The sequence below is a fragment of the Cervus elaphus genome, chromosome 9, assembly GCF_910594005.1.
Source record: "Cervus elaphus chromosome 9, mCerEla1.1, whole genome shotgun sequence".
NCBI lineage: Eukaryota > Metazoa > Chordata > Mammalia > Artiodactyla > Cervidae > Cervus > Cervus elaphus.
This window is the reverse complement of record NC_057823.1, coordinates 28406246-28424811: the sequence shown is the minus strand read 5'-3', so window position 1 is coordinate 28424811 and position 18566 is coordinate 28406246. Positions and strand designations below refer to the sequence as shown.

At 39.6% G+C, this 18566-nt stretch overlaps 1 protein-coding gene across 1 annotated transcript in view; it reads left to right on the top strand.

Annotated features, from left to right (window-relative positions):
* CCDC192 (coiled-coil domain containing 192) overlaps nucleotides 1–18566 on the top strand; it is a 171551-nt gene that overhangs the window by 28577 nt on the left and 124408 nt on the right. Inside the window, exon 4 of the mRNA XM_043913802.1 lies at nucleotides 367–423. Coding sequence (XP_043769737.1) covers nucleotides 367–423 — 57 coding nt within the window. The remainder of the gene's footprint in view (nucleotides 1–366; nucleotides 424–18566) is intronic.

The window sequence follows — 18566 nt, the reverse complement described above, 5'->3', positions numbered from 1 at the left end:
CACATTAAAACATATCCATATATTCCAAAGGCAGAGACCAATTCATTGGGTCCCACATGTATGTATACGTGATGTGATATAAGGTAGGTTAACATTATCTGCAGTACATCAAGCAAACATTATTTTTCCCGATCATGACCTAGTTTTTACCATATTCATATACTTTGTTGATGGGTTCTTCCATGGAATGGAAGAGAGAAAGAGATGGGAGCGATGATCCATTTAATGATGATATTCAAAACATCTAGCTGAGATAATGCTGCCATTTGTAAAATATGAGAACCAGTACATATTTATATCTGGAACATTTTGAATATGTAAAAGGAAGAGTTACACACTTTGTTTCTAAACTCTACCCTTTTTCAGTGCATTGAGAAATTACAGGCTGAAGTAAAAGCTTCCCAGGAGCAACTTACAGCCCATGTAAGTGTCTTCCGCCTTTTTTCATCCTTTATTTTATATCATTGTTATTTTGCGAATGAACAGAAATGTTTCAAAAGTTGTAACTATAGTCTCTCCACTGCAAACCAATCACAGGGCTAAGAACCAGCATTTTTACTGCCTCTATAGAGTTGTTTTCCATAAACAGAACTCTGATTTACACTGATGATAAAAAAATTGCAAGACCGAGTTCTTATATGTAACCGGATGACCTAATCAGATACGATCAGGATAAGAGAACTGGAAACTAAGGGTAGAAAAACAAGCAAGCTGGGCTAGTTGTGAGTGAATAGAAGTGGAAACTTTAGACACCTCTCCTAAAGGCCTAGGACAGTTCTTAAACTTTTGTATATGGAGAAGTATCTGGAAAACTTTTTGGAACAAACAGTTTTCTGTATGCCTAGGACAGGACCTGAGAATATGTCATTCTAGGGAATGCTGGATTCAGATGCCGCTGCTGCCCATCTTTATACCCTATTTTGAGTAGCATTATTTTATATATATTTATTTTGCCCCAGTCTTCTGGTTTTTAGGCTAATGACCATATGAACAAATCAGATAACGAACTGCCCATTTTCTGCTATAAGTCTTCCCTGAGAGAGAGAAGGAGAGACCCTCTGAAGTTCCAGGGGAAATCTCATTTATACTTTACCCTGTCTTCACTTAGAGAACAGGTTAATGAGCATCTCCTGCCATTAACAGCCCTGTGGATCCATGTGCGTAAACCAGTGGTTGTGGCCCGGCCGCTGCCCCTCTCAAGGATCTGAACAGCCCTAAGGCTGGGAGTGTTTCCTCAAACAGTCACTCGCCATCCCCTTATCTCCTCCATCCACATCGCGCGTACTATGGAATGACTTACTGATTAAGAACAGTGGCCAGTCACCTTCCATGGCCAGTCTGAACAACAACAAACTCAGACCAATCTGAGATCTGAGAGGCTGCAGCTCAGAAGTCCTAGAGAAAAGACCGCAGAATAATATATTCTGGTCACCAGCCCTTTGAGGTTTGCAGTGATCTGATCTGGATAAAAACCACAAGAGTTGCCCCATTTTTTTGTCCTGGGGTAGAGAGAAGCTAATCTGCCGTGGCGGTTAGCAGAGTTTTAGACTAAATTTAGATTCTTTTCTGGCCTTGTGTGCTCAATTGACGAAGACTGAACGTGACCAAGGCCTGCACTCAGGACACGATGACTGATTCAGACAGAAACATCGCTCACTGGCCGAGCGTGTTCTCCCCGCCGCCTCTCCCCTGGCCTGCCTCTCAGGCTACTGGATAATGACTATTGTCAGAGGATGGTACCTCATGCCAGGTGGATCCCTACAGCCATTCACCCAGGGGGTTTTTAGCTCAGAATGTTTTAAGGAGAGAGATTTGCTAAGGTTCAGTTATTAGCTTCTAGCATCTCTTCATGAAAAACTGATGAAAACTCAAGGTCAGGGGAGCCTTAGGGAAATTCCTGCAGTGTCCTCTTCCACTGTTGAGCTTCTGCAGAGTCGATTCCTGTTCCATGCTGTTCCTGTCCCAGGCGTGTCTGAACTGGGAGTGCTCCCTTGTCTTAGGGTATTGATACCAACCAATGAGATTCCTCCTGTGTAATTGTCAATGTCAGCTTATAATATAGCAGATTCATCAGTAAAGTTTTGCTTACTCATCAAAAATATGTAAATGAAAATAATGTTAATCATAATGTTTACTGAAGTGGACTATGTGTTTCCTAGGTGATAGGTGCTATATGTATTACCTATTTTACTTCTCAATACAACTCAAAAAGGTGAGCATTATTTTTCAGATAAGAAAACAGAGTCTTAGAAATTAGGTCATTTGTCACACACATGTTGATTGTGAAATCCATGCTTTTGCTCTCACAACTTGCTACCTCTCCAAATTGTATTTCCCACACACCATTGGAAGTGTCAAACCTGTTGATAAAGCTCCTATCTCTAGTCTCCTTTCTCTATCTACTCTGAGTGATTAATCAGTTCATAATTCTTCAACTCTTCCTTCCATGCAAATAAGCATACCCTCCTCCCTCTACCAAGTTCTTTCTATCTTAATAGTCTTCTGCTCACAGCTCCTCAGTGCTGTAGTGAGCATTTCTTAAAACACTGTTCCTGGAAAAAAATTTTAATTATGTTAATAGGTATTCTGAAAAAAAAAATACGAGAGGGGCATTGGAAATAAAGTTATATTAAATACGTTCACTTACTGCAGGATTTATCAGTGTATAATCAATCTCCAAAAAAGGGCCAGAGTATGTAATTTCCCAGTGGTGTTTGTCCTTGAATGACATTTTAAGCATACAACCTTGGAGGCTGCTGGTATACTGCATTGAATTAAAACTCTAGGTTTGCTAAATATGACCTGAATATCTCATGGATATCCTAGGTTCAGCACATACGAAGTCAAATTTATCATTTTGTATTCTTATCTCTTCAGTGTGTTCGTCTGTGTTCCCCAGGCATGGTGAATAATATCACAGTGTTATTACATATACTGTAGATCCAAACTTAAAACAGTATTAAAATCCCACCGTTTCTGCTTGTATCTCGTATTTGGCTAATTGCTGCCTCTGAGTATACTTCTACAAGTTATCTCACTTCCATGTCTTTGATTCCATTGTCCTGCCAATCCCTAGCTCTTTTTGACCATCATAGATCTCAATTGTTGTTACTAGCCCCAAATTATCAACATATTCAAGTTCAGAGCCCCCGCTATCCCTGCCCACCACCTCACCCAATCACAATGTAGCCCACTCGCTCTCACACCATCAAGCCCTGTTTGCAGAAGAGAGAAAGGATAAAAAACTGTGTGTAAGATCTGGTGTGGGGACAGAAAACCAGACAGAGCTGGAGGTTAGCACTCATGGGAGATTGGAATGTCCTGGGGGAGCAGAGAAGAGAAGGGGGATGAATGGCCCAAGGTGTGGGAGTGGAGCCCTGAGGATGCGGTGAGGAGACAGGAGATCAGAGGCTCCTGGGAGTCCTGGAATGTTCAAGGTTAGGAAGTAACTGAGAGTATTAATGAGTTTTTCGAGCAATTTGTACTTACACCACCTACAGTACGTGAGAGTCACGTGCAGAGTCTAGAATTCCCATCTGGCTGTGCCTCCCCAGAGTAACCCTGCTGCACGATGTGACCACCGCCAGGCTCTCCTGGCTTCCCGGCCACTCTGGAAAGTTTTGCACAGGACTGTCCCATCCCTAGCCTTCATTTCCCTGTTCTCACTCACCCCTCTCTCTCCTCAGTCCAGCAGGCCAGTAAAATAGAGCTGTCATCTTTCCCTACACAGCCAGAGTCTGCCGGTGCCCTGTGACTCTGCTCTCTGTGCTCCCACGGTCCAGGCTGTCCTTCTCTCTACTTTTCCAAATAAATGTTACTCTGTCTGTAAGACTTGTATCAAGGACCAACCTCTCCCTTAGCCCCCAGAGTACCTTCTCTGGGCTGCCTAGCCTCTTGTACACTGTTTTAGCTTGAAACACTGCATTTTATCTATTTATTTTTATTGGGGTATAGTTGTTCTGTGGCTTCCCTCATAGCTCATTTGGTAAAGAATCCGCCTGCAATGCAGGAGACCATGGTTCAATTCCTGGGTTGGGAAGATCCGCTGGAGAAGGGACAGGCTACCCACTCCAGTATTCTTGGACTTCCTTTGTGGCTCAGCTGGTGAAGAATCTGCCTGCAAAGCAGGAGACCTGGGTTCAATCCTTGGGTTGGGAAGGTCCCCTGGAGAAGGGAAAGGCTACTCACTCCAGTATTCTGGCCTGGAGAATTCCATGGACTACAGTCCAAGGGGCGCAAAGAGTCGGAGACGATTGAGTGACTTTCACTTTCACAGTTGCTCTATAATGTTGTTACTTTCTGCTCACATTTTACTGATGCTCTGTTTACACCTCTGTCCACCACTGGACATGAAGGTCAGCACCAAAAATGTGTGGGCTCACTGCAAACCACTCAGTATATTTTGCTTAACTGAATTTTACCCTGAGCGTGTCATTTCCCCTGTTCCAATGCCAGGAGCTATCTCAGTTGCCCATTTTCCCAGAATAAAGTCCAACCTCCTGACTACGGCTTTTATCACACTGAAAATTAGGGGCCAATCCCTTCTCCTGTCTCCTCTCCATCACACATCTGTGGTCCCTGAGTATGGCCATGAATTCCTGCCCCTTTGCTCATTTGCGACTGGAATATGCCCCATCATTGTGCTCCCCAGATTTTCCCCATGCTTTATTAAGCTTGTTCCTCCCAGAAAGTTTTGTCTGACCATCAAACTGGAAGTGGTCTCTCATCACTTGGTACTTTCACAGCCCTCCTCTGCACATGTCTTCTGTCATTTGTCACACTATGACCCACAACAGAATTATCTGATGGGCCCAGTGCTTCCCCAAAACTGAGCACTTCAAGGATAGAGAGCAAGTGTGTTTTTCTTCATGCCTCTCACAATGTCTGGTTCAATGCTTTGTACAGATTTCATTGAAATGAATTGCTAAAATGGATAAATTTAAAATAAGGTTATTTTGGAATTTATAATAGCCCACTTTAAATCTCTGGGAAAGTTATTTTATGAAATGCTATTCCTTAGAAATGCCAGTTACATAAGGCACTATTTTAATCTGAAATTGATACTTTCAAGGTATAACATGGAAGGGACAAAAAGGTAATGATTCCTTAGAGTGAAAATAAAAGGAAAAAATAGCAGAGAAAGAATAAGTTGTAAGAAAGCTCAATTTCAGAAGAAGTAAGAGGAGCAGCTGAAGGGCACTATGGTCTTAACATGAAAATTAACAACCCAAGGTCTTAGTTTCTTTCTATTCAGGATTCATTCTTCTAGAAACCAACAGTCAAATTATATTATTATATAACTAAATTGATAGCTATGAAATGTGGAAAAGGTACAAGCCTCAACATTTCAGAGTAAAACTGTCACTGCTAATATTTTGAAGATTAAAATCTCATCCCATGAACTTTGGGGTTCCTTGTCACAGCTAACACTTTTAAAAGATTACCAAGAACTGCCCCTCTCAGCACACATGTGGACACCCACTTGAGCCACCCACAGGACTAACTTGCCCTGGGCATTTTCATCACTCCCATCTGCATGATTTTATCTACTTAAGAGACCTATATGGAATTAAACAAATATTTCAACTGAGTGTTTATAATAACTTAAATATTATTGCCCATATTAGGACAATTTGAATCAGGACTACGAGTCTTAAAGAAGAAAAAAAAAAAAAACAAAACCTTTTAAAATGAATGCCTTCCGAATTGTTGAATCCAATGCTTGCCTACTTGTAGTATTTGGGAAATATAATTACTTATCCTTGCTCATTCACTCTGTCATCGACAATGTGATTATCTGCAATAGTCCAGAGGTTTGCCTCCCCTCACCTCCATCCCAATGGCTAGTTCATCTCTTGGTCTAGCTACAAAATTTGACCAGAGCCCAAAGGCCTATAATATTCCATAGGATTATTCCAAAAGAGAAGTCTAGACAACTGGATGATAGATGCTTGAGTGTTATGCTGTTCTTTATTCTGTCCTGTACGCTTGAAATAATTCATAATAAACAGTTACAAATATCTGGAAGAAGAAACCCTTCCAATGAATTATACAGGGTGCTTCAAGCTATAGTTTAGATACTTGTGTCTTTGAAATCAGAAGCTCCTGACCTTTCTAAAGTTTCTAAATACATACTTAGAGCTGGAAGCAACAGTCCTGATACTCAAAGTCGGGAGCAGAGGGCATGGAAGGATCACCATGAGTACCATGGCAGAATTTTCCCAAAGAATTGGTTTAATTGCTTCCTTTCCTTCTCTAAAGAAGCTATCAATTCCCATTTTACTTTCCAAAGTAAGGACCCACAAGAGTCACCAATTTAGATCCAGTGCAGACTCCTCTCCCCTAGAATTCCAGGCCCTCTACTAATTAGTCTTTTCCTACTATGATAGAGAACATGGGCTATTTTTGTTGTTGCTGTTATTTGGCTGCCTAAGCATTCATTAACACTCCTTCCTCAGCAGTACCTCGATAGCCTTTCCAAATATGTCTCTCTCATTGCGCAGTCTTGGAAGGCCTATAACTCAAAGTACCCTGTCAGCTACTAGCTGGGAACAGGCATGTGCCCAATTGGACTCTGAATATTCATTCAGGTGAAGCAAGAGAGGAAAAACTCATGGAACTGAAATACCCTAGCAGTGACACCCAGGCATCATGGCGCAGGAGTTTGTGTTGCTGGGCCAGGACTGCTCTAGCTCCTGTTTCTGAATCTGACTCCTGTCCATTTTAGGAACCACCAAATAACCCTAATTAGCTTGAAGAAAATTCCCTTTTTCTGTATACTCATTAGAATCAGATTTGATTGTTTGTTTACAGCTGAGATGCTGTAATTCTTATACTGTCCAGATTGTTCTCAAAGTGTGGCCCTGGGACCAGAAGAGAGTCACTTGGGATTTGAAATGCAAGTTTTCAGGTCTCATCGCACACCTTCTGAATCAGAAGCCCTGGGAGTGGGATCCAGCAATATGTTTTTCAAGTCCCCCAGTGATTCTCATGATGGCTCGTGTCTGAGACGCACCGCACAGTCCAGCACAATCCCCATCGCTTTCAGCCTAGACTCTCTGTTTTCCCTAGTACCGTTGTCCCTGACCAGCATCTCACTGTCACCCTCATAACCCCTGCCTCTGGGAAGCATCTCCAGGCCTCCTTCTTTGTACAGCAAGCCAGGATCATGGCACATGGGACACGTTTGTCCAACTGACGAACCAAAGGAGAATGGTCCTCCCGCTCCTTCCCCTCTAAAGCTCACACTTCTGTGTAACTCTAGAAGTATTACCTTGTTCCTGCAGCTTGTCATGACCAATTTTAGGATAATGTGACAGTAATTAATACCTTAGAGTCATACACCAACCTACACTTTTCTAAATGCTCCCACCCACATTATGTCATCTGTTTTTCACAACAGTCCTGTGAGGCAGGTAGTACTCCACCTTTATCAGATGAGGAAAGTGAGTTAAAGAAGCCTGCTCACAGAAAACAGCTTACATGGAACAAAGCAAAGACCTGAGTGTAGCTATTCTGACTCCAGGACCCCTGTTTCATAAGCATGATTTCACTTTCATTTGAAAATTTTTGCTAAATATATGTGCCAACACACATGCTGATTGTATTGATAAATTAATTTTCAGATCTTTTAACTTTATTATCATCTACAGACCTCATGTCAGAGTGAATCAGCCTGAGAGACTTTGTTAATGGGAGCTGATAGAGTCCTACCTGGAGCCAATGAGGAATGGGGAAATTCCTCCCCTGTGGGCCTTTCTTTTTGAGCCAGACACGTTAATCCAAATGGAAAATTCCTCAGTGATTGTTTATGAACAGAACCCATTGGTACTAAATGGCCGCATGTGGGATAAATCTCAGAAATATTTTTATTGCATTAGTTGATTATAGTTAACCCTCTCTACATCCTGCCTTCGTTGGTTAGGCTATCTGGGCTTAATGACTATTTTGAACCTTCATTTTATAGGGTTAAAATAACCACATAACCCTTTATGTGGTTATCCCATGGCTCATCTCCTATGTGCTTGCACTGGAGAGGTGACAAATCACTGAAGGATGACAGAGGTTTTCCAATCCCATTGGTGGGTTTTGCTGCCAAACGTCTCAGTGAGCCTGGAAGGAGAGGGTCTGAGCTCTCACTTCACATCAGCAGGTCGCTCATAATCTCTGAAGTCAGTACCCTTTGAATTATGAGCCATTACATGGCTCCTGCCCAGCAAGAAGTGGTTGAATAACTAATAGCATATGGATGAGGCAATATTAAGTATAAAACTTTGGAGTGCCACCAGGACCTTATTTAATTAAAATTACCTTTTTCTCTCTCTCTCTCTTTTTTTTTTTTTTTTTGGCCTCAGAAAGCCAGGGCACAATACATTGTTGTGGGAGCCACTAATATTAGCTGTAGGATCTTCTACTAGTGAAGGCAGATTGAGAATGCAGGGACCTGAGGCCTGAGTTTGGTCACTCAGAACAAGCAAGCCTGGATTCTTATTTTCCCAGGAGGCTCATTTTTCCCTTCTCTAACTGGATATGGGGCCTGTTTGCTCACTTTCCATAGACGATGAATAAGTTCAAGATGAACAAGCCCCCAAGGACAATCCTTGTCCCTCCAGCGACTTTAGAATCATCGCATGTGTCTGATCTTTGTTAGCCACCTACTTGGACCCATAATCTAATCCACTTACTCTGTGAATACTTGTTAGCTGACTATGCCTTTCTTCAAACTTATATTTCATTTACTTGATAAGCTTGGACTTACACCAACATCCTCTCAAAAGAATATACAGAGTTTATAGGCCCAAACATTTCAATATATTCATAGATTTTTGGTATACTCTCTAATTGCTTGTCAAAAAATCAGGTGGGAACAACACAAGATTGTTCCCAGCACTTTCCTCTTTGCTCCTGAGCTGCATTAATCTTTATAAGCCACTAGCCATTAATGCTCACACAGAATTCACTCTATACTATTATTATCAGCATTGACTAGAAATCATGTTTTTTATTTGTTCTCTTAATAACTGAAATCACTTTAAGATGAGTGAGAGTCATACCTTTCCATTATGAAGAATAGAGAGATTAGCTATAGATATGAGTCATGAGGGTTTTGTAAAGGCCTCGCTGATCCTGGTATCAGGGCTTCCCTGGTGGCTAAGTCGGTATAGAGTCTCCCCACAGTTCAGGAGACCCAGGTTCAATCACTGGACTGGGAAGCTCCCCGGAGAAGGAAATGGCAACCCACTCCAATATTTTTGCCTGGGAAATCCCAATTCCTGCCGGTATAAGAGCAATAATGGAGAGCTAGTTGCTGGGTTAGTGACTTAGCCCTGCTACTCCAGCTGCATGACTAACAAGGGTTACTAAAGTTCTTCTCTTCCCATTTGTGTAAAGAAGCTAATAGCATTCTTTAGCCTCATAGGGTACCATGGAAGATACATAAACTGGCAAACTGAGGTAATGCCTATGAAGTAGTTGGCAGAGTGCCTGACATATACCAAGGTTCAAAAAAGTTAGTAACAGTTATTCCGAAAGGGACTGTTTCAGTATAGTTCCACAATTTTATGGGGTTGTCACAAATAAGCTGTTGGAATGAAGTACTTCGTTTTGGCTGCCAGTTTGTTTATAGACAGTGCTAGGAAGCTCATTAATCAGAGACTCAAAATTAATTTCTGAGGAGAATCCTGCATCCTTGAGTACTTCCTCAGCTCATTTCTCCCCTTGGAGAATGTCTTCTGAAGCCTTTTGTAGAACTGTCTCCTTTTGATTTAATTGTGTGTCTGTCTTTACCTCTGATTAGATTGTAAGTTTCTGATTCTGGTGTCTGCCAAGTAGTAGGTTCTCAATAAATATTTGTTTAAAAAAAAAATGAATGAATCAGTTTATCAGTGAGTGACTGAGTGAAGGAAGGTGAGAAGCCTTTTAATTTAAAAGAGTTATTTCAGGCTTCACAATTTCTAAAACCAGATGTTAGTTCTAGCCCCAACCCAGCTGACCATTTCTACCAGAGAGTTCTGTGCTTAACTGCACTCCAAGAGTGATATTTGAGCTCAATATTTAGCTTTAAAAAGCTGGGATGAAAAGAAGCATATCACAGAAGAGTGCCTGAAATAAGGTCCACTTTCCCCTTTCAGATAGATACCCTAAAATCCTTCCTGAATTAAGTGGGATTAGCAAAAAGTCACATTTCTAGACTGCATCAAGTTGTCCTAGTATTGCTTTTATCGAATGAGAGGGAGGTAGGATGGCATGATGCTAATGACTTAGTTTGGGAAGATTTTATTAAAAAATTGTCCTGTGGAGTTTTTCAGTATATTCACTGTCATATTATTGTTAAAGATATTTATTATTTTACTAGAGAACAAGTCTTTCTGTAATTTCTGTATCAGGAATATTGGCACTTCCGTTGAGCATTGGACTTGCTTTTACTCATTGGATTCTGTGCTTCTATTAATAGTTATTTTGACTATCAGAAAGGCTGGAGCCAAGTCCTCTGTACCTTGGCTCTAGAAAGTGATAATGTAGGATGTCAGGGAATGAGCTGTGTGAACCAACCTTCACACCTGCTTCCCTATCCTTAACTACTTAATGTATCTTTCAAGTTCTTATTTTAGTGACTTCTAGTTCAATTTATTTACCTTTTCAACCTACCCTAAATTCTTTCTGAAATGCATCAATACCAAATTAAATAACAAATCATAAGAAAAGTATTAATAATAAAACTGATTCTATAAAAGTGCCCTGGGCAGTTCTCCCAGAATTGGCTCCACTGACTAGAGATATACCATGTTCTTGGATTGGAAGAATCAATATTGTTAAAATTACTATACTACCCAAAGCAATTTATAGATGAATGCAATGCCTATCAAATTACCAATGGCATTTTTCATAGAATTAGAACTAACAATTTAACAATTTGTATGGAAACATAAAAGCTCCCAAATAGCCAAAGCAGTATCAAAAATGCAGCTAGAGGAATCAGGCTTCCAGTTCTCCTACAAAGCTACAGGAATCAAAACAGTTTGGTACTGGCACAATAACAAATACAGATCAATGTAACAGGACATAAAGTCCAGAGATAAACCCATGCACCTATGGTCAACTGATTCATGACAAAGGAGGCAAGAATATACAATGGAGAAAAGACAGTCTCTTCAGTAAGTGGTGCGAGGAAAACTGGACAGCTACATGTAAACAAATGAAATTAGAACATTTTCCAACACCATACACAAAAATAAACTCAATATGAATTAAAGTCTTAAATGTAAGGCTGAATACTATAAAATGCTTAGAGGAAAATATAGGCAGAACACTCTCTGATATAAATCACAGGAATATCTTTTTTCAATCTACCTTTTATAGTAATGAAAACAGAAACAAAAACAAACAAATGGGACCTAATTAAACTTAAAAGCTTTTGCATAGCAAAGAAAACCATAAACAAACCAAAAGACAACCCATGGAAGGGGAGAAAATATTTGCAAAGAAAGTGACTGACAAGAGATTGTTCTCCAAAATCTACAAATAGCTCATGCAGTTCTACATCCAAAAAAAAAAAACAAACAAACAAAATCAAATCCAAAAGTGGGCAGAAGATCTAAATAAACATGACATTTCTCCATAGAAGACATAAAAATGGCCAAAAAGCACATGAAAAGATGCTCGGCATCACTGATTATGAGAAAAATGCAGATCAAAACCACAATGACTTATCACCTCACACTGGTCAGAATGATCATCATAAAAAAAATCCACAAATGGATGCTGAAGAGGATGTGGAGAAAAGGGGACTCTCCTACACTGTTGGTAAGAATGTAGATTGGTGCAACCACTCTGGAGAACAGTATGGAGGTTCCTTAAAAAAGTTAATATAGACTTTTGGATAGCAGCCATCCTGACTGGCATATAAAGGCCTACAAGCAATAAATGCTGGAGAGGCTGTGGAGAAAAGGGAACCCTCTTACACTGTTGGTGGGAATGCAAACTAGTACAGCCGCTATGGAGAACAGTGTGGAGATTTCTTAAACAACTGGAAATAGAACTGCCATATGACCCAGCAATCCCACTTCTGGGCATACACACTGAGGAAACCAGATCTGAAAGAGACACGTGTACCCCAATGTTCATCGCAGCACTGTTTATAATAGCCAGGACATGGAAGCAACCTAGATGCCCATCAGCAGATGAATGGATAAGGAAGCTGTGGTACATATACACCATGGAATATTACTCAGCCATTAAAAAGAATTCATTTGAATCAGTTCTAATGAGATGGATGAAGCTGGAGCCCCTTATACAGAGTGAAGTAAGCCAGAAAGATAAAGACCATTACAGCATACTAACACATATATATGGAATTTAGAAAGATGGTAACGATAACCCTATGCAAAACAGAAAAAGAGACACAGAAATACAGAACAGACTTTTGAACTCTGTGGGAGAATGTGAGGGTGGGATATTTCAAAAGAACAGCATGTATACTATCTATGGTGAAACAGATCACCAGCCCAGGTGGGATGCATGAGAGAAGTGCTCCGGCCTGGTGCACTGGGAAGACCCAGAGGAATCGGGTGGAGAGGGAGGTGGGAGCGGGGATCGGGATGGGGAATACGTGTAAATCCATGACTGATTCATATCAATGTATGACAAAACCCACTGAAATGTTGTGAAGTAATTAGCCTCCAACTAATAAAAAAAAAAAAAAAGTTAATATAGAACACCATATGACCCAGCAATCCCATTCTGGGGCATACATCTCAACATGCAATCTCAATGTTCATTGCAGCACTATTTACAATACCTGTGACATATAAGTAACCTAAATGACCATCAAAAGCAGAATGGATAAAGAAGATGTGATACATATATACAATAGGATATTTCTCAGCCATTAAAAGGAACACATTTGAGTCATTTCTAATGAGGCAGATGAACCTACAACCTATTATTCAGAGTGAAGTGAGTCAGAAAGGAAAAAACAAATATATCCTAATGCATATATATGGAATCTAGAAAGATGGTACTGATGAAATTATTTGCAGGACAGCAATGGAAATACAGACATAGAGAACAGACTTATGGACACGTGAGTGGGGGGAAGGAGAGGATGGGATATATGGAAAGAGTAACGCGGAAACTTATGTTCCATATATAAAATAGATAGCTGATGGGAATTTGCTATATGACTCAGGGACCTCAAACCAGGGCTCTGTAACAACCTAGAGGGGTGGGATGGGGAGGGAAGAGGGAGGGAGGTTCAAGAGAGAGGGGACATATGTGTACCTATGGCTGATTCACGTTGAAGTTTGGCAGAAACCAACACACACACAGATAAACACACAAAGATAAACTTTCTAAAATGTGAAAGAATAAAAAAAGAAAGATGTGGTACCTATATACAATAGAATATTACTCAGCCATACAAGAACAAAATAATGCCATTTGCAACAACAAGGATGGAGCTAGAGTGAAGTCGGTGAGACAGATAAACATCATATGATACAGCTTATACGTAGAATCTGAAAAAAATAGAGTATAAATGAACTTATTTACAAAACAAATATAGTCACAGATGTAGAAAACACGCTCTTGGTTACCAAGGGGGAAAGCAGGGAGGGTTAACTTGGGAGACTTAGATTGACATATACACACTACTGTCTATAAAATGGTAACTAATCAGAACCTATAGTACAGTACAAGGACTCTACTCCCTACACTGTGATGACCAATATGGGGAAAGAATCTTTAAAAAAAAAAAAAAAGTGGTTATATGAATATGTATAACTGATTCACGCTGATGTACAGCAGAAATTAACACAATATTGTAAATTATACTCCAATAAAAGTTTTAAAAAGAAGCCTTAAGAGAATTAATAAGATTGATTCCATGAAAACATCCTGGGCAATTTTTCCAGAGCTGGTTCCATGGACTACAGAATCAGTTACATGAGTCTTACTTAAAACTCTCATAGGCTGCTCATTCACTACAACAGAGTAAATAACTACCATGCAAGTAAGGACCTCAGCCAGGTCCCTACAATTTTCCCTTTGCCAGCTTCATCTCCTGACCTATTCCTCCATCCCCTCCTGCCAGTTGACACTCAAAGACAGTGCTGATTTGAGGGTTTGGAATTCACTGGGTTTATCTACAGGTTCAGGCTTCCATCTCTTCACAGATTAGGTCCTTGCCCCTACTTCAACCTCTACTGGCCTTTTAACAAATTTACACATGTCCCCCGGGTGAGAACCTCTCCTGACTCCTCAGACAAAAACTCACCTTCCCTCTAGTCTACATTCTATGGATATCTCTTTTAGCCTTTATTCTACTCCATTAGTTGAGTCCTCAAGTTCTAGAACTTGACTTTATTCACACATAGTTCTTGACACAAATAGCTGTTCAATAGATGCCTTGTGGAGTGATTGGACAAGTAAATGAGAGAACATATCTGTCTGAATGTGATGGCTGCTTTTTAATGTTAATTTTTAAAAATGAAACAACAAATCATGTCCCTCTAGTTTACAGCAAATCATCTAGAAATACCAAGAAATTCTTTATAAATTTATCCTATTTTCTAAAGGGAAAAACAATAATCAAATAAAAATTTATATCTTAAATGAATATAGCCTGGCATTTTATGAATATTCAACTTTATCTCTTCTCTTGATATAATTTATACTGTTATTAAACATTAATTATAATGTTTAATTTAACCATACTTATTTATTTATACTCTAATTTCACAAAGAATTTGAGATGGCATATAAAAATGCAAGGATGAAATAGTTGAATTTTTAAAAGCATATAAATAACCATAATTGAGAAAATATATATTAAAATAGCAATAAAAGAAGAAAAATAGAGTATTCATGTTTAAGTTCTGAATTTCCTTATAGTATAGTTGAAACAGAAATATAGCTTTGGTCTCCTGAATGGCCAAAGGCAAAACAGGGAAAATAACCAAATAGTTCTTATCATATTAGGGGGAGGAGAGGTTATTACTTATTTTCTAATGAGTTAATTCTGAAATGAGTTTTTGTTGGATTTCACATAGGGAATATTGAGAGATATAGTGAAAGGGAAAAACCCATAAAAAATACCAGATCAGCAAGTACAATAATAGATTTTATATGACTGTTTATATAATTTCCATTAAAAGAAGCCAAGGGCATAACATGCAAACAGTTAATCTTTACTCATTGTAACTGTAGCTGGTTGGATTGCATATTTTTTTAATCCCCAGCTATTTATAATAACACAAAAAGCAAATTCAACTGTGTTCAAAGGCCAAGTAAGTAATGCAAGAGAGGGAAGATGGCCAGGACAAGTCATATGAATCTGGAAAGTGCATGCTTCACATAAAAGTGAGAATAAAGCCCAAGTTGGCCAAGTTATCCAATTTTTCAGAAGATGAAAATCCAAATTTTTAGTGAAATTTTTTTCATAAATTTAGGCAATTATTTCAAATAGAATGCTCTGTATGGCAAACAAAGCACATTTATAGGCATCCTAAATGAGAACTTGATAGTGAATTTTAAATTTAGACAGCTATTTCATTACATCTATTCTATAATTTTGAAGTGTTTATTATAGAGGACATGACTGTGTGATTACACATGAGGGGAGTTAGCTTGGTTTTATGGTTGCTGTTTCAGTTACTTTGATTTTATTAGTTAAGATACAACTAGTATTGTAACAGAGACCCCAGAATTTTGGTGACTTAACACAACAGAAGTTTATTTCCTGCTCATTCTAGTAATAGTCTATTTTGAAAGTTCTTGTTGGTGGGCAGGTTCTGTTCATTCATCATAACTCAGTGTCATTCAGGACTGAAGGTACCTCTGTCATCTTTGACATGTAGATTTCCAGTTACTTTGGGATCCTCTCTATTCCCATTGACAGAGAAGAGATTGTGGATGTGTTTGCTTGGAAGGTTTATAACAGGCCCTATCTAGAAGTGGAGAACCTAACCTCTGCTGTATTGCATTGCCTAGAACTCAGTCATGAGGCCACACTAACTGCAAGGAATTCTGGGAAAGGTAGTTTAACTGTGCGTGCAAGAAGAAGAGGGGAGAGTGGATTTTGATGAGTGGATATTAGATTCTGCTGCACCAGTAATTTAAGTCATCCATCTCATCTTATATCTATAGGTATCCAGAACATGATCCCAGAGTGAGTGACATTAGAAATTGGTTTATAAAAATTACAATGATGATGATTATTATTAAACCAAGTAAAACTTGAGATTAAAATTTATGCAATAAATTCCAGAGAATCAAAAGGTATGAAAGAGAACATAATTATCCCTCCACATCTAGTTCCATGACATTCAGTGGACAAAAAAAAATCAAATTGCTTAAAAAAAAAAAAAAATCTGCCAAGGCCTCCTTTTGTCATTGTTAGCAGGAAATTTGGTCTCAGGCATTCAGCAGGAAGACTGGTCTTGTCTCCTGCTCAGAGTCTGCATAGGAACCCCAGGGGTTTTACCATCCCAAGGTTGGGGGGCACAATTTTCTAGTTAAACGTGGCTGCTGTTGCCTCTGCTCCACACCCATGACTATTGGCCCTTCAAGGACCAGTGGCCCTTTTTGTTTGGTTCGAAGCCTTACCATAAGATTTGTGGGAGTTTCTGGTCTATATAGAGAAATCAGAATTCGGCCTCTTTTAACATACATTCCTATTTGAGGTCTTACTAACCAAAGAATTTGGGTAGAAATGGAGTATGGTCCCTGCCATGTGAAGAACCCCCAGTACCCAATCCTCTTTATTTTGAATGAGCCAGCTTCCTTCTCTTGAGTTTGTTTACATTCTTTTCCTTTTCAAGACAATGCACGCCACCCCGCCCCCTACTTATTTTTAGGTTCTTACATTAGTGAGGCTAGGACTCTCAACCACAGACAGGCTTTCCAGATGCTCAACACTCCATCAGCAAATGTTAATTTCCTCTCCTTGCATGAGAGCACAAGTGGGTGGTGTCAGTGTTGAAGTGAAGCAATTGCCCTTCATGATGGTGAAGTTTCCAGTTTGGATTTGTTTGAAATTTAAGGGATTATCTAACAAGTTAGGTAGAAATGTGTGCTTTGATAGTTGAGGGAAAATAGGATATATTTTGCAGTTTATTTTGTTGTTAAATGTGAACTACTGAAATTATTAAGTAAAATAAAACCTAATCTGTTAACTTCAGCTGAATTAGCATTGAAATTGATTTTGACCAGTCATATGTTAGAAGCTTCTAATCCCCAATGATCACTCTATCATCACTACCAGTTTACTAGGCAGTAACATTCATAAGAGGAAATGTGAGTCTCATACCAGTGATCATAAGGTATGAGAGTCATTGTCAAGGTCTGAGAAGAAGAAAAGAGAAGGGGGAAAAGACCTCTCTCCCTGCCTCAATCTCTCCTTCACAATACCCACACATCCACCCCTGCCCCAGCAAACTGGGCAAGTTGACTAAATGTTCAAGAAATGCTTGAACATCACCTGCTTGTATAAGACATTTTTCCCTCTGAACATTCTAGACAGACAGTGGGGTGAGAGGCCTGCTCTCCTGGCTCATGGGCTGGGTGACCTTGAGAAGACTGTTTGATTTTCTGAGGCTCAAGTTCCACAACTTCAAAATGGTGATAATGTGTATCTAGCTCACATGGTTGTCATGAGGATTAAATGAGTTAACACTTATCAAGTTCCTAGATCAGTACATGTACACAGTACATTTACCTGAGTGCTAGCCATCTAATACAACAAAACAACAATAACAAACCCAGCAAACATCCCTACAACTTCGTTCACTGCTAACTTTAATAGCATCCTTGGAAAGAGAATGCTCTGAGAATTCTGCATCATGGTCATCTGTGAAATAGGATAACCCTAGAACCTACCTCAGTAGGGCTATTGTGAGGACCAGTAGAGAGGACACAGGTAAAGAAGACAGTGCTTGGGACAAAGCCAACCCTCATTAACCTCGCCATTGATTTCACTGTTGCTACCTTATACTGATCATCATTTGCAATAAATGCTTGGACATTTTTCTAACAGTGTGAAAGCATCTAGTTTTCAGTATCAGATTGCCCTTTATTGAGTTTGACTCTTAATTATTCCCTGTCTTCACAATAAATATGTGTCCCTATTGAACCTAAAAAAGTGCTTATTGTTATAAGTACTTATTCTTCTTGTACATGAGGACAGCATGAGGAACACTGTCTACATCTGCCAAAGGAGGCACAGAGGAATAACATGGGCATTTTTGCTCCGAGTCACCTGAGTAAGAACACATGATTGCATTAGGCAGCTGTCAATGCCACTGGGAGTGGAAAACTACTGCTGAGGAACTTTGTAACTGGAAAAGATCATCTTTGATGCTAAGAGGCAATTCTGACCACATTCCTGTCCCTCAAAGTTTGCCTTCCTAACCTTTATCTCCTTGACCCCCTCGGAGAAAGTTATTCTACCTGATTCGGATTCTTGCCTGACCCTGTAAACAAACATCCCAACTGGGAGGTCTGATGACGCATATTCCCCCTGTGTAGTGCTAAACGAAATGCAGCTGACTTAGCCAAAGTCTCTTTGAAAT